Source organism: Globicephala melas, chromosome 2, assembly GCF_963455315.2.
Source record: "Globicephala melas chromosome 2, mGloMel1.2, whole genome shotgun sequence".
Taxonomy (NCBI): Eukaryota; Metazoa; Chordata; class Mammalia; order Artiodactyla; family Delphinidae; genus Globicephala; species Globicephala melas.
This window is the reverse complement of record NC_083315.2, coordinates 99781669-99798390: the sequence shown is the minus strand read 5'-3', so window position 1 is coordinate 99798390 and position 16722 is coordinate 99781669. Positions and strand designations below refer to the sequence as shown.

Here is a 16722-nt window from a genome sequence, read left to right as displayed (position 1 = left end):
TTGATGGCAAGAAAAAAAGCTGCTGTGGAGTCAGAGGGCTGAGTTTGGGGTTGTTGGAATGTCAGGAAATTGAAGAGGAGAATGTGGAAAAAGGAGGGAACCACTGTATATGAAAACCCCAAATCGGCAATAAAAATGCCCCTCAAATTCTGGCCCACTCATCAACTGTACAGGGCAGCACTCCAAGTATCAAATGGAAAGGAACAGCTGGAATGCTTAAAAGGAAGGAAGGTTTCAGTAGCTACCTGGTTTTGGAGTGTCAGAATTTGGTGTTCAAGCCTAACTCTCTAGACGGGGTTAGGAAACACTTCAGGATTTTCCTTAAAAGCCAGATGGGCTACATCCCAAGACTAACGACTATATCCTAAAACTAAATGCAAAACTAAAAGAAACGAAGGCTCCAGAAGATCAAGGAGCTCCACCAGTAATTTAACTGCCTCCTACAACAAAATACAATACTCTTAGGGAAAGAAAAGTGAAAACAAAATAACTACAAAACATCAGCTACAATCTTCAGTATAAAATAAAAATGACTAGACATGCAAAGAAATAGGAAAATGTGACTCATAATCAAAGGAAAAACCAGTCATAAGAAGCAGATCCACAGACAACCCACATACTGGCATTAGTAGGCAGGATTTAAAATAACTATTATAAATGTTAATGAATTTATCAGAAAAAAATAAGAACAATGGGAGATGAGAATGAGAATATGTAAACCTTAGAAATGAACTACTGAAAATTTTGTAATTAAAAAAATACAGTATCTGAAATAAATTCACTGGAGAGAGTTAATGGCACTTTTAAATTAAAGAATCAAGAAACAAATATAAGTCAATAGGAATTATTCAAACTGAAGCACAGAGAGAAATATAGTTAAAAAAAATGAACCGAGTTTTAGTGGCCTATGGAATAACATAAAATGGTTTAATGTATACGTAATTGGAGTCCCAGCAGGAGAGAATAAGTGTGGCAAAATAAATATTTTAAGAAGTAACAGGGGACCTTCAAGATGGTGGAGGAGTAAGACATGGAGATCACCTTATACCCACCAATACATCAAAAATACAACTACATGTGGAACAACTCCTACAGAACACCTACTGAACGCAGGCAGAAGACCTCAGACTTCCCAAAAGGCAAGAAAATCCCCACGCACCTGGGTTGGGCAAAAGAAAAAGGAAAAAACAGAGACAAAATAATAGGGACAGGACCTGCACCTCTGGGAGGGAGCTGTGAAGGAGGAAAAGTTTCCAAACACTAGGAAGCCCCTTCACTGGTGGAGACAGGGGTTGGGCGGGGCAGAAGTTCGGAGCCATGGAGGAGAGCGCAGTAATATGGGTGCAGAGAGCAAAGCGGAGAGATTCCTGCACAGAGGATTGGTGCTGACCAGCACTCACCAGCCTGAGAGGCTTGTCTGCTCACCGGCAAGGGCGGGTGGGGGCTGGGAGCTGAGGCTTGGACTTCAGAGGTCAGATCCCAGGGTGAGGACTGGCGTTGGCTGCGTGAACACAGCCTGAAGGGGCTAGTGCGCCACAGCTAGCCGGGAGGGAGTCCGGGAAAAAGTCTGGACCTGCCTAAGAGGCAAGAGACCATTGTTTCAGGGCGAGCGAGGAGAGGGGATTCCTTCTCTGTCTGCACACAGAAGGCAGAGCACTGACTAAACGAGCTCCAGAGACAGGTGAGAGCTGTGGCTATCAGCGAGGACACCAGAGACGGGCAAGAAATGCTAAGGCTGCTGCTGTAGCCACCAGGAATCCTGTGTGCAAGCACAGGTCACTATCCACACCTCCACACCTGGGAGCCTGTGCAGCCCGCCACTGCCAGGGTCCTGTGATCCAGGGACAACTTCCCAGGGAGAACACACGGCGCACCTCAGGCTGTTGCAACCTCATGCTGGCTGCTACTGCCGCCGCAGGCTCGCCTCACATTCCAGTTATGACTACCGTGCCCCTCCCTCCACCGAGCCTGAATGAGGCAGAGCCCCCTAATCAGCTGCTGCTTTAACCCCCTCCTGTCTGGGCAGGGAACAGATGCCTGAGTGCAACCTACATGCAGATATGGGACCAAAACCAAAGGTGAACCCCAGGAGCTGTGCAAAAAAAGAAGAGAAAGGGAAATTGCTCCGTGCAGCCTCAGGAGCAGCGGATGAAATCCCCACAATCAACTTGATTTACCCTGCATCTGTGGAACACCTGAATAGACAACGAATTGTCCCAAACTTGAGCCGGTGGACATTGGGATCAACTGCAGACTGAAGGTTTGCTGTCTGAGACTAACTCGTTTCTGAGGCAGAACACCCTTTGACATAAATCACAGCAAGACCCTTTTTGACCCACCTCCTAGAGAAATGGAAATAAAAACAAAAATAAACAAATGGGACCTAATGAAACTTCAAAGCTTTTGCACAGCAAAGGAAACCATAAACAAGACGAAAAGACAACCCTCAGAATGGGAGAAAATATTTGCAAATGAAGCAACTGACAAAGGATTAATCTCCAAAATATACAACCAGCTCATGCAGCTCAATATCAAAAAAACAAACAACCCAATCCAAAAATGGGCAGAAGACCTAAATAGACATTTCTCCAGAGAAGATATACATATGGCCAAAAAAGACATGAAAGGATACTCAACATCACTAATCATTACAGAAATGCAAATCAAAACTACAATGAGGTATCACCTCACACCAGTCAGAATGGCCGTTATCAAAATATCTACAAACAATAAAGGCTGGCGAGGGTGTGGAGGAAAGTTAACCCTCTTGCACTGTTGATGGGAATGTAAATTGATACAGCCACTATGGAGTACATATGGAGGTTCCTTAAAAAACTAAAAAAAGAACTACCATACGACCCAGCAATCCCACTACTGGGCATATACCCTGAGAAAACCATAATTCAAAAAGAGTCATGTACCAAAATGTTCATTGCAGCTCTATTTACAATAGCCAGGAGATGGAAACAATCTAAGTGTCCATCGACAGATAAATGGATAAAGAAGATGTGGCACATATATACAATGGAATATTACTCAGACATAAAAAGAAATGAAATTGAGTTATCTGTAGTGAGGTGGATGGACCTAGAGTCTGTCATACAGAGTGAAGTAAGTCAGAAAGAGAAAAACAAATACTGTATGCTAAGACATATATATGGAATCTAAAAAAAAGAAATAAAGAACGTTTTGATGAACCTAGGGGCAGGACAGGAATAAAGAAGATGCAGATGTAGAGAATGGACTTGAGGACATGGGGAGGGGGAAGTGTACTGGGACGAAGTGAGAGAGTAGCATTGACATATATACTCTACCAAATGTAAAACAGATAGCTAGTGGGAAGCAGCCGCATAGCACAGGGAGATCAGCTCGGTGCTTTGTGACCACCTAGAGGGGTGGGATAGGGATGGTGGGAGGGAGACGCAAGAGGGAGGGGATATGGGGATATATGTATACATATAGCTGATTCACTTTGTTATACAGTAAAAACTAACACAACATTGTAAAGCAATTATATGCCAATAAAGATATTAAATAAAAAGAAAAAAAGAAAGATAAGTAACGGGGACTTCCCTGGTGGTGCGGTGGTTACGAATCTGCCTGCCAACGCAGGGGACACGGGTTTGAGCCCTGGTCCAGGAAGATCCCACATGCTGCAGAGCAACTAAGCCCATGCGCCACAACTACTGAGCCTGCACTCCAGAGCCCACGAGCCACAACTACTGGCCCATGTGCCTAGAGCCCACGCTCTACAACAAGAGAAGCCACCACAATGAGAAGCAAGGAAGAGTAGCCCCTGCTCACTGCAACTAAAGAAAGCCCATGCGAAGCAACGAAGAAAAAAGGTAACAGCTGTCAAATTTCCAAACTTGATTAAAAAAAGACAAACCCAACCAAGAGATCCATAAAGCTTAGCAACATCTAGGCAGGATAAATAGAAAGAAAACCACCCTCAAATACAGCATTCAAACTGCTGAAAATCAAAGCTAAAGAAAAAATTCTTAAAACCTTCCAAAGCAAAAGACTTATTTCATATAGAGAAATGATAAAATGATAGCTCATTTTTCATTAAAAAAAAAAATAAATGCAGGCCAAAGACAACACAACACCATCTTTAAAGTGCCGAAAGAAAAAAGTCAAACCAGGATTTTACAACCAGAGAAAATATCCTTCAAAAAACAGAGACAAAATAAAGATATTCTCAGTGAACAATAAAAGCTGGGTGAGTTTGTCTCTGGCAGATCTTCACTATGAAAAATGCTAAAGGATATTCTTCAGGCTGGAGGAAAATGTACCAGATGGAAATCTGGATCTAAAGGAAAACCTGAAGAGCACTAAAAATGTTACATACCTGGATATTATTTTTATAAAAACCATCTTTTTTCTTTTCTTAATTTCTTTAAATGACAATCAACTCTTTGCAATAAAATTAATAAAGTATTGCACACTATATAACTTGTAGAAATAAAACACATGTCAATAGTGCACAAAGGATAAGGATAGTAATGTAATAGTAACTCACAGAAGATTGTGATAAGTTAAGGATTCATATTGTAATCCCCAAAGGAACTAGTGAAAAACAATACCAAGAAGTAGAGCTATAAAGCCAATAGAAGAGATAAAATGGGACATTTTAAAAAATATTTGATTTATTCTAAAGCAGGCAGAAAAGGAGAAACTGGGACAAAAACTAGGGTATATATACACACACAGAACAAATGGCAAGATAGTAGACTAAAACCCAATAGTATCAACTATTACAATAAATGTAAATGGACTGAACACGCCAATAAAACAGTAGAGATTATAGAATGGGGGGAATCAACACTTAACTCTATGCTGTTTATAAGGGACATATTTTAAAAATAAAGATAAAAACAAGTTGAAAACAAAAAGATGGAAAAAGATATACCACACAAACAGTAAGCATTAGAAAGCTTACGGCTAGATTAGTATCAGTCAATGTATATTGTAAGACCAAGGATAAACAGTTACATTTGATCATGAGAAAAGGACCGATTCATCAGAAAACAAACAAAAATTCTAAATGTGCACACCTAAAACAGAGTTTTAAAATACATATAACAAAACTGACAGAACTAACGAAAGACACAGGCAAATCTTCAGTTTTTAACATCTCTCAGTAATTGACAGAACAAGTAGATACAATTTAGTAAGAATATTCATCTTGACATTCATAAAACACTACATTCAACAACTACAGAATGCAGCTTTTTTAAGTACATATGGAACATTCTTCAAGATATACCGTATGCTGGGCTGAAAAATAAGTCCCAATAAATTGCAAAGGATTGAAATCATACAGAGTATGTTCTCTGACCATATTAAAATTAAATTAGAAGTCAGTAACATAAAAATCTACCTCCCACTAATTCATCTTACTTTTTAAAACCATTCACTTATTGCTTAATCCTTTTTATCTAACTTACTCTCTCTGACTCTCCTTTATATGTCACTTTTAAGGTCACAAATGTCCTGCTGATCCTCAAATCCAGGCCTTTTAATTAATTAATTCAGTACATGGGTAACTTAACTGAATAAAGCAACAGTTCCTGAGGACCTAATGTGTGTCTGACCCTCTGCTGGGGATAATAAATGCTATTGCTTAAATAGCACTTTGGATGTGTCAGGCCCCATGTAAGTACTTTACAATTATAAACCATTGTTATTAAATCTTCATGATAATCCTATGAGATGGGAACATTTTTAAAGATGAAGAAACTGGGGCAAAGAGAGAGAAGTCATTTGAACCATGGTCATAAAGCTATTAGGCAGTGAAGCCAAAATTACCAGCCCAGAAATTCTAGCTCCACGGCTGTGTTTCTTAACTGCTATACTATACAAGCATAGTTTTTTTTTTTATGTTTCATTTTATTGTGATTTGCAAATATTGCTTTATTTTCAAATTGAAGGTCAGTGGCCACCCTATGTTGAGCAAATCTATCGGCACCATTTTCCCAAAAACATTTGCTCACTTTGCATCTCTGTGTCACATTTTGGTAATTCTCACAATATTTCAAACTTTTTCATTATTATGCTTGTAATGGTGAGCTGTGATCAGTGATCTTTGAGTTACTACTACGACTGGCTGAAGGCTTAGATAACGGTTAGCATTTTTTTTAGCAATATTTTTAAATTAATTTATGTACATTGTTACTTTTGGACATAACGCTATTACACCCTTAACACACTACATTATAGTGTAAACATAACTTTTAAACTCACTGGGAAACCAAAAAAATTTGTGTGACTCACTTTATTGCGATATTTGCTTTATTGAAGTGGTCTGGACCCAAACCTGCAATATCTCTAAGGTATGCCTATATAGTCTTTGACTTTAGTGATCACAGAATGGTGAAGGGCAGGAGAAAAGACAAGTAAACCATCCTACTGCAATGCAATGGATGTTTTGATCACCCCTCCACTACCCCGTTTACAGTGTTTCTGTGCCTTATATCTCAATACTGAGGCACTTAGTAATCTGCCTTATCACCCCTTTATAAACTTACTTTCTAGGAAAAAATATAATCTTTATATTGTAAAAAATTAGCTATAAAAATTTTAATATTGCTTCATGTGTTGAGAGCATCTGCATTTTAATAGATTCTGTTTGATTTAGGCAAAATACATATTTCTAACTTTGGAATGTCAGGCATTCAGAGGACACATGAAGGAAGGTTGTGGGAGGCGTGTGGAGATCTGCCCAGGTATTCTTAAAATCTAACCACTTGAAGAAATATGGCTTCTTTATAATTAAATAAGTTAGAGTCATAATACTCTTTATTGATGAGCACTATAGAAATTAGACAGTGATTCGAGTTTGTAATGAATCATCTTCAGGAAGTCATCTAACTTTGTCTCAATTGTTCTATCTTTCTTTTTCTGTAAATGAGAATAATATTTGCTCCATAGGGTTGTAAAGATTAAATGAAAGAAAGTATGTAAGCACCGCGGCATACGATGCTTGATAACTGTTAAAAAACCAAAAAGATGTGTTAAGTCTCTTTATATTAATGTGTAAGTCTCTTTATATTGTTAAGACAAGGGAATTTTTTGAATGTAAGTTTTATAATAGTTTGGCCTTTCATAAGATCTCAAGTCCATAGAGAACACTACACACTAAAGTAACAATCAGAAGTTCAGAAAAGGGTATACAATGTCAGGCTGGGCCTCTGTCTGTAAATTTGCATAGGCCTAGTTTTTTAGGAGTAAACAGTAAATCTTTCTGAGCTGAAGATAATAAAAGCAACAGAAAATAAGGGTTTTTTAGCCAAGAATTCTATCCTAATTCATGTCATTGACATAATGATGTTTGCACAATCGCAAATGTTTAATTCTGGGTCTTGAGAACCTATACAAGTTTTCAGAAACCACAGCAGACTATTTTTCAGTTTTCAAAAGACGAGGTGAAAACAATAGGAATAAAATTTACCCTGAAAATGTTCAGTTTGAAAATTAGATAAGAAACTGGATTTTTCACTTTGAATAAACCATGATCAGTAAGACACAATGTTCCCTGACAGAGGCAGAACTTTTTTTCTGAGACACTAGAGCCCAAAGGCTTTAGATGTGACACTGGCTTTTGAAGGGTACTAGGGTAAGTTGTTTCACTTCATCAATCGCAGTTTCATTATCATTCAAATCAGTGAAACAAACAAACCTCAGTCTGTTGCAACTGATTTTAAACAAAAAGTTCCCATATTTTTCCTCCTTTTTGATGATCTACAATACAGTTAAGGAAGGTGGAAGTCAGGATTTGGAAAGGTATTGGGCTGCAGTAGTTAAGTGATGGTCATCAGTGAAGACTCCTATGGGATAAGGCTTATGAAATTTTCTCTTTCGGCATGAGAATCTGACCTTCAGTTAATTGTCCAGTTTTGTTCTTGGGACAACTTGATAAAACTGATATGTTAATTATGTTACTAGGGAACATTACTTAGGGTGAAAATGATCCCTGATTGGTAGCCTGTCTCTGGACTGGAAAGACCATCAGTACCTCATGGAAAGTCCTATATTTGTGATTTCCCCAAGTATGATGACACTTGTAGTGGTGGTGGTCCTTCGTGGGCATCTCAAAAGCTATGTCTATGGAGTTGTTACAAGATACACTGGCTCCTGGGGTCCATGAGGCTTTTAAGCCATGGTGACTCCACACCTGCCTGATGTGGACCTTGTCTCTTTGAACTTGAGCTGTCATTTGGGGTGGGGATTCAGAAGGCAGCCCCTGGATAGCTGCAAGGATTCCCGCAGGAGTGCCTGACACTTCCCAGCAGGCAAGCTGTGGTCCCTGTCCTACTGAGCAGACTGGGGTCTATCAGCATCTTATGAGTCTGGATGTGAAGTTGAACCAAAGACAACCCGCTTGTGGACACTGCAGATACATCATAGATGAGATATAATAAGAACCAGAGGAAAAGTAGTAAATTCCTGATTCCTGGGAACACATTTTCCACTTAAAAATGACAGTCAACAAACATTTGCTGCTATTGATAAAATAGAGAAGCAACACTTCCCCTCGATGTTTCCTGGTCTCTGGTTTTAACCCTGAGTCTTGCCTACAAAACAAAATACCTTTTAACTCCCCAAGCTGTGCTCATTAGAATGGAAAGCTGACTAAGGGTGCTTTCATGAACTAATATCTGCAGTTTAAGGGGCCTTCAGAGAAGGGTGGGCCATGACAAACAGGAATCAAAGTCACAAGAACTCTCCCAAGTGCTCAACAGTCTCCAGGTCTATAGCAAGTGTTCACATTCTTATACTTTTGCTTCTTATTCTTCTGCCCTCTCACTCCTTGCTTCAATATGACCTCTTTTTCTCAGGGCTCATATACGGAGAATCTCTTTTACGTACCTTATCTCAACTGTTCTTTCTCTGAGGTCTTTCTTCTCCCTAGAGTTCATCTCAGTTTTCTCTCTCTGAGCCTCAACTAGCTTGAAATACCCTTGACTGGGAATGCCCAAGGTCACCATTTGGCTCTAGCCAGCTGATAAGAGTGACATTTGAGATCTGTGTCTCATGCCCAGTGCCAGCCTTGGGAATACACACGCCTTCTCACTTCATTGCATGGCTTATATTAGTTTCCAAAAGCCTAAGAATGGCACAGCTGGTTGTGAAATCTGATGGTAGAGAATTAGGAGAAGTATCTACTGAAAAGGGAGGGGACAGGCCAGAAGAGGTGTGTGCGATAGTTGGAGCTGGTTGTAGGAAAGCCTGAAGCCACAGAAAATGGGCTCATCTAGCAGGCTGCTCTCAGGAGTGGTGACGGGAAATTCTGAAGACCTACTCTATCCTTTCCAGGAACTTTACCCTGTTTTTCTGTAAGAAGCCCTCATGGTACATTTTCTTCATACTGTATATAAAAGAGAGACACTCACATGATAGTGGGTGTGCTAACTGTAACAACTGGTATATCCTTTTAAGAAAGCAGTTTAATATTGTTTATCCTTCTGATATCATTAATTCTTCTCCGGGACATTACTCCAGGAAGCAACAGTAAACCAACAAAACCACATACATGATTTTTTTTTTTTAAATAACCACGAGGGCTACATAGCAATATGGAACTGACTGAAACATGAAAGAAAAAAAGCGGAATGTCTGAATATCTACTATGAGTACGACTTTGAAAATATATGGGTACACGTGGACAAAGGCCAGAGTGCAAAACAAAAATGAAAACAGTTGTGACAAGGGAATATAGTTATAGATGACCCATTCTATTTTGTTTAAAAATTCTTCAGTCGTGTTATCTTGTTTTACATTTAAAATGAAAAATTAAAATAAGGACAATCACTTAGTCAAGCAGGGGTTAGGAAGGATTCGTCTTAACCCTAATGTATTTATGAGTGCTGTAGTTTATTATTTTTACACCTGTGAGATACAAAGAATTCTTAGATTATGATATACAGTTCTCTTTAATTTGTTTTAGGTAATCTGGTCTAGGTAAGAGTAAATCGCAATAGCCAGTGGTTAAACAGAGTTTACAATGTGCTAGGTGGTTCACATGTATTCATTCATTTAATCCTAATAACGACCTTATTAGGTAGGTCCTATTAAATTCCCACTAGGCAGAGGGGAAAACTAAGTTCAGAAAGGTGAGATACCCTGCTCAAGGCCCTGGCTTAGTTGGTGAGTGGTGGAGACAGGATTCCAACTCTTGCCAGTCCGGTTCCAGAGCTGTGCCCTAAACCAACGTCCTGTGACCCACTCAGTGGATGACTAGAAAATGGTACCATGGGTTTCTAATTCAGGCCAATGCTCTTTCTACCGCACCAGGCTGCATCTTCTCCGGCAGGTGAGAAAGCTGAAAACAAGACTGAGCGACTTGCTCATGGTCACATGATGAGCTAATGGCTGAGAATTAACTTCTTGACTTATAATCTAATGAGCTTCCTATTATCCCGGACTGCTGGGAATGAAAAGAAAAAAACCTAGCTAAGAACAAAAGTAAATGAGAAAAGGATTCAGGGAAATCAAGCCTAAGACCTTTAAAAAGATAAAAATCTTCCCTGTCTCTTTGCTCTGGCATTCATTTGAACGTGACCCTGTCCTACATGCCACTGACATACATATGTCTGTGCTTGTGGATCAGTGACCTACACGGGAGGGAGCAGGGTGAGGGAGAAGAGAGGGCTTCTGGGAGACACAGCCATCACGGTGCACATCTGCTGCGCTACGATTAGCACAGACTCTGCATGTGTGCCTGTGTTGTGTATGTTCACATGGAGAAATGACATATCAATCAGGTGGGCTCACTGGAAAATGTAACCATCTTCTGATTTAAAATTTAAAAAGATTCTGTAAGAACAACTGAGCGTGGAGGGGTGATGGTTAATTGTGCGCCAACTTGGCTAGACTACAGTACTCGGTTATTTAATCAAACACCGATCTAGGTTTTGATGTGAAGGCATTTTGTAGATGTAATTAACATCTGCAATTAGTCGACTTTAAAGGGGATTACCCTTGATAATGTGGGTGGGTCTCCCCCAATCAGTTGAAAGCCTTAAGAATAAAAACTGAGGTTTCTTGGAGGAGAAAAAATATCTGCCTTAAGACAGCATTAATTCCTGAGTTTCCAGTTGATCTGAACCTACTGATTTCAGACTTGCCAGCCTCCCTAATTGCAAGATCCAGTTCCTTAAAATAAATCCATATATATCCATCCATCCATCCATCCATCCATCCATCCACCCACCCACCCACCCATCCATCCATCCATCCATCCATCCATCCATCCATCCATCCATCCACCCATCCATCCATCCATCCATCCATCCATCCACCCATCCACCCATCCACCCATCCATCCACCCACCTATCTAGAAAAAGGGAGAGATCCTATTGGTTCTGTTTCTCTGGAAAACCCTGACTGATATAAAGGTCTTTCCAGGACTACAAAGTACTGTGAGAACACTGGGCACACAGATCCACCTGACATACAGTTCAGGAAAATCAGAAAGCAACTGAAAATGCAGGAAGCAAAGTTTGGCTGAGGAGAGATGATGTTACATGCCACCCCGCAGGTGGGAACCAGAGCAAACATTCCTCTCTGCCCCCAGGGCACAGCAGGCAGTTATAACAATCTCAGCACAGTCACAGCTGAAAGTGATGAGCTTGCTGTGCAACACAGGTCCAAGGATATGAGTCCCTGTAGCAATAAAACGATCGCTGGGAGTACAGAACACGCACTCAGATTTCTAGGAATTAACAACGAGGAAGGTGCGCTGGAGGTACTAAAAGAACCTCCTCCATGAAGACTGACAATGACCTCAAGGCATCCTCCGTGTCCTGCTGAACACTGAAAGACAGTGCTCTGATCTGCTTCCCATTTTAAAAATAAATGTGTCCTTTCAGATTTCTTCCTCACCATCCTTATCACCCTCACCATATCCCAGCAGTCCCATCCCCTAGACGACTTTGGGGTGCCAAACGGGAAGGTGCAGGGCAGACAGTCAACCTCACCTTGGCTTCTGAAGTGGGTTCCAAGAAGCACAGGCGATTCCCAAGTCCCTCAGCTGCCAGGCAGAACTTCCTCTGTTCCTTGTGAATGTTGGCGATGCACTGGAGGACCACTTCATCTTCCTGCCGGGGGAACAGAGACCCACGTGAGCAGGGAGGGGGCTGCATCCCCACGCAGAGCCAAGCCCCCAGGGCACCTCGCTGTGCCTTTACCAGGTGCGCTGAGGGGCACATGTCTTTGATTATTAGATAAAGGAGACTTCGTTCTTCTCGTGGCACCACCGAGCTCCTCCCTTGAGTTAGGACGCTCCTCAAATCTGGGGTGGCGTCAGAGAGAGCAAGTACACGGAACAGAGGTACTACTTAAATACACCGCGTGAGCCTCACTTGTGAAATGTACAAACTGCCCACCATCCAAGCGAGCAGCTGGTTTCAACACTTGAGTGAACGTGAAAGTAAAACTAAGCGATCTCTCCAAAGAAACAATGAAACAATGAGGTGAGATGGAGGGAGACAGAGACAACAGCAGAGATCTGAAGGAGGTGGGAGTTGTGGAGGGAAAGTCCATTTTATGTCAGGGAGAGAAGAGACGTGTTTTGTCGGGGGAAGGGGGTGCATGCAGTGATAACACACCTGCCGGAGGTGACAGAGGAGGCTGTGGAGAGAGGCAGCAGATGGGTGTCAGACATATGGGAGAGGAAGACAGAAAGAAACCTGGAGGAGCCAGGCTGGAAGGAGATGCTGAAGGCCGAGTGGGGGAGCCACTCTGGATTCCCAAGGAGGCATCAGTCTCAAAAGCAGCCCTCCTCCAACTGCAGACACCTTGTTTGAATGGCATTCCTCTGGTTGATGGTCCAGAAATGAGGCTGACCTCCATTTACACTAATATGCTCACCTCGTGCTCAACCCTGCCTGAGGCGGAGAGGAAAACCTTCTCCTTACCAACCACTCCCTCCTTACTCCTCCCACCTGTCAGTCCACATGCTCTCTCTCGACTACCGCCTGACTTTGGGTTGCAAACATCAAAAAGATTTCCAGGCATGGTGAAGTTAACGGACATATATACACTACAAAACGTAAGGTAGATAGCTAGTGGGAAGCAGCTGCATAGCACAGGGAGATCAGCTCGGTGCTTTGTGACAGCCTGGAGGGGTGGGATAGGGAGGGGGGGAGGGAGGGAGATGCAAGAGGGAAGAGATACGGGAACATATGTATATGTATAACTGATTCACTTTGTTATAAAGCAGAAACCAACACACCATTGTAAAGCAATTATACCCCAATAAAGATGTTAAAAAAAAAAAAAAAAAGGAGTAACCAGAGAAGCACCAGGTGAGCTTTCTCCTTAGCAATGGCTGTCCTGTTCCCCGTCTCACTCCCCTGTCCCCGGTGTTAGTGTCTGTCCTGGAGTATTGGAAAGGCATACTAAATGGGCACGGGTTTTCTTCCCCTGTGTCTACAGCCTATGTGGTCATGTGGAAAAATGAAATCCTCTACTTGGTGGGAACATGAAGAGAGTCAATAGAACCAACCCCCAGAAAGATGGCTGTAGGTGCCCAGGGATTGGCTAGGGGCAGCAGGGAAATTCGAGAAGCCACAAACCACAGACATACGAGGTGCAGACTGAGGGAATTAAAAAAAGCTCCACACTTTCACTAGCACTGAAATGTCACTGTTCATCACTAAATTGAGTCAGTAATAAATTCAAGCCTCTGCGTCTAGTGAAGCCAGAATTCAGTCTTCGTTCGAACTGAGACAGAAGAAAACTCCAGAATACCACTATTCTCAACATGTGGGCTCAGGGAAATCTCTGACAAGGATGAAGTTTTTCCCCGGGGGGCAGTCTCCCCCAGATCCCACAGCAACCAGCGGTGACACCATCCTCCCTAAGGGGCACAGGCCGTGGGGGAGTACTCTGAGTTGATGGAAGAGTGCTACAAAACAGTGGCCGTGGGCGTTCAATGGTCTGTACTGCAAGAGGCAGTCCTCATAACACATAATTTACCTGTCCAAAATGTCAAGAGGACCCCTGTTGAGAAATATCTAAATATCTCCCACCTACGCACCACTCCCCAGTGAAAACAGGAAAATCTGGAAATCACAGGAGTGGTTCTATGGACCAGACTTTTCACGAACTAGTGAAAGTCGACAGGGTTTTCTTTCCAATATGTGTCTTAGAGAATCTCTTTCCATGATCTCCTTTCCCATGCTCTTTCCACCCCAAAGTGCCCAAACCACCTTGCACTAGCTGCCGTGGGATCGTTGTCTTCTGAAATTGACCTGTGCTATAACTCACAACCTCACAACCTAGGCTGCCAATCAGCTGATGAAATAAAAGAACTGCCCTGGGGACTTCCCTGGTGGCGCAGTGGTTAAGAATCCACCTGGCCATGCAGGGGATACGGGTTCGAGCCCTGGTCTGGGAAGATCCCACATGCCGCAGAGCAACTAAGCCCGCGAGCCACAACGACTGAGTCCGCGAGCCACAATTACTGCAGCCCGCGTGCCTAGAGCCTGTGCTCCACCACAGAGAGAAGCCACTGCAATGATGAGTAGCCCCCACTCGTCGCAACTAGAGAAAGCCCGCACACGGCAACGAAGACCCAACGCAGCCAAAAAGTAAATAAATAAATTTATTAAAAAAAAAAAAAGAATTGCCCTGGCTCAGCAACCACTTCCTAAAGAGCACCCATGTACAGGTGCTGTCCAAGTCAGCACTGTGGGGGACACCCTTCTCCAAACACTTTCGCATTTTTCCACATGCTGTCTGGAACCGTATGCTCCGTGCTGACCTGGCTACAGACGCCATCTGGCGTGGCAGCCCGTACCTGCCTTCGCTCCAGACAGCAGCTATTATCTCCACAAACCTTCAATAGACAGACATCTGGATCCTTGGAGCGCTTGACCGGAAATCTCTGCACCATTTGGAATCATAAGATGAGTTCATTTAACCCATCTCATGAATTCTCTCACTCCCTAGTGAAACACAGAACCCAAGTCCCCCCCAGTTACCAGCCCTATCAGTTTATTGATCCCTATACTGATGTATACTTTCTCCCCTCTTGTTATCTCACTTCCTTTCTCCCTTTGATTTAAAGCAAACCTGGGAATTTCCAGATAATTCCATTTCCAAGGAAGCCCCTTTAATTGAAGGTTGGAAATTCTTCCACATTTGTTATCTCCTCTCCCCAGAAGCTCACGCTCTCCTCACATCCAGTGCCAACTCAGATCATTCCTCTTCTACTCAGGTACAAACACTCTTCTAGTCTGAGACACATGATAGCCAATCTCCACATCTTCTCTGGCAATCTATCAACAGACTAGTTACTTCTCCCACCACTTATCTGACTCTTAATGACAATCAGGAAATTTGATGAACATTTTTGTGTGATTTCACCACACAGGTACTGACTACCTTCCAAGGGCACAGAATTCTTCCAGGCTACCGTGGAGGTTTTATAAGAGGAGATCTGCTAATACTGTCATGATGGAGCTGACAGCTGAGAGCCCAGCCCACAGCCTTTCTCCACTCTGCTTCTGCCATCATCTCAAGTAGCTTCAAGGTTCATGTGGACAATCTATTCAAGAAGAACACCTAGACCTAATGACTGCCGCTCTGTTTTAGTAACACACTCTAATGAACATTCCCTGTCATAACCTAGAATGATTCCAATTCTAAAATCCAAAACTAGACTATCTCACTCTATAGATGCAATCTCCTCGCTTGCCTGCGTTCTCATTCTCTTTCACTATTCTTGCTTTCCCCTTCATCGAGACGTCTAGTTCCAAGAGGGCACTGCCAGCTCCATTATTTCCACCACCCCAGCAAGGAAAATGATTGATTTTTTGATAGAGAAAACAACACAATTTTGAAGTTTTGGTCTACTATAAATTTATGGGGGTTTTTTCTGGTGATGCATTCTCAGCTTGTTTGAATCTTTATTCACTGGAAACAGACCATGAAATTTGTCCTTTTTTGTAGGACTTAATAGCAGATCCAACACGGTCAATATCAAATAATAATACCTTCCATCTGTAAGAGGGCACAATAATCAGTAATGGTAAGACCTTTCAGACCCAGCCTCCGTCGTTAAGGGTGAGGGGTATGAATCCCCTAGGTCCCCAGGAAATAATCTCTGTAAGATCACATAAAGGTTTCTGGATTTCTACCAAATAAGTCAAAAGGTCTCTGCCTGGCTTTTGTTTTTTTTTAATAATTATTATTTATTTTATTTATTTATTTTTGGCTGCGTTGGGTCTTTGTTGCTGCGTGCGGGCTTTCTCTAGTTGCAGTGAGCGGGGGCTACTCTTCCTTGCGGTGCACGGGCTTCTCATTGCGGTGGCTTCTTTTGTTGCAGAGCACAGGCTCCAGGCGCCAGGCTTCAGGAGTTGTGGCTCATGGGCTCTGGAGCGCAGGCTCAGTAGTTGTGGCACACGGGCTTAGTTGTTCCGCAGCATGTGGGGTCTTCCCGGACCAGGGCTCGAACCCATGTCCCCTGCATTGGCAGGCGGATTCTTAACCACTGCGCCACCAGGGAAGCCCTCTGTCTGGCTTTTAAAGCGTCCCTCCCCACCACTGTTGAGTTCTCCCCTTTACCTCTAACCTTATCTCTCCTCCATTCCTATTGCCTACTGCCTCCCAAATAAGTCTTGCTCAGCCTCCATGAAATGCTCCTTCTTGAAATCCCTCCATCCCTTCATTCGACTCTGTATTATCCTAAGTTCTCCTATCTTTCCAATGGA

General features: G+C 42.4%; 1 protein-coding gene across 1 annotated transcript in view; it reads right to left on the bottom strand.

The window, feature by feature from the left end:
- RYR3 (ryanodine receptor 3) overlaps positions 1-12147 on the bottom strand; it is a 364723-nt gene extending 352576 nt beyond the window's left edge. The window contains exon 1 of the mRNA XM_060293473.1: positions 11983-12147. Coding sequence (XP_060149456.1) covers positions 11983-12147 — 165 coding nt within the window. The remainder of the gene's footprint in view (positions 1-11982) is intronic.
- Positions 12148-16722: the final 4575 nt, after the last annotated feature.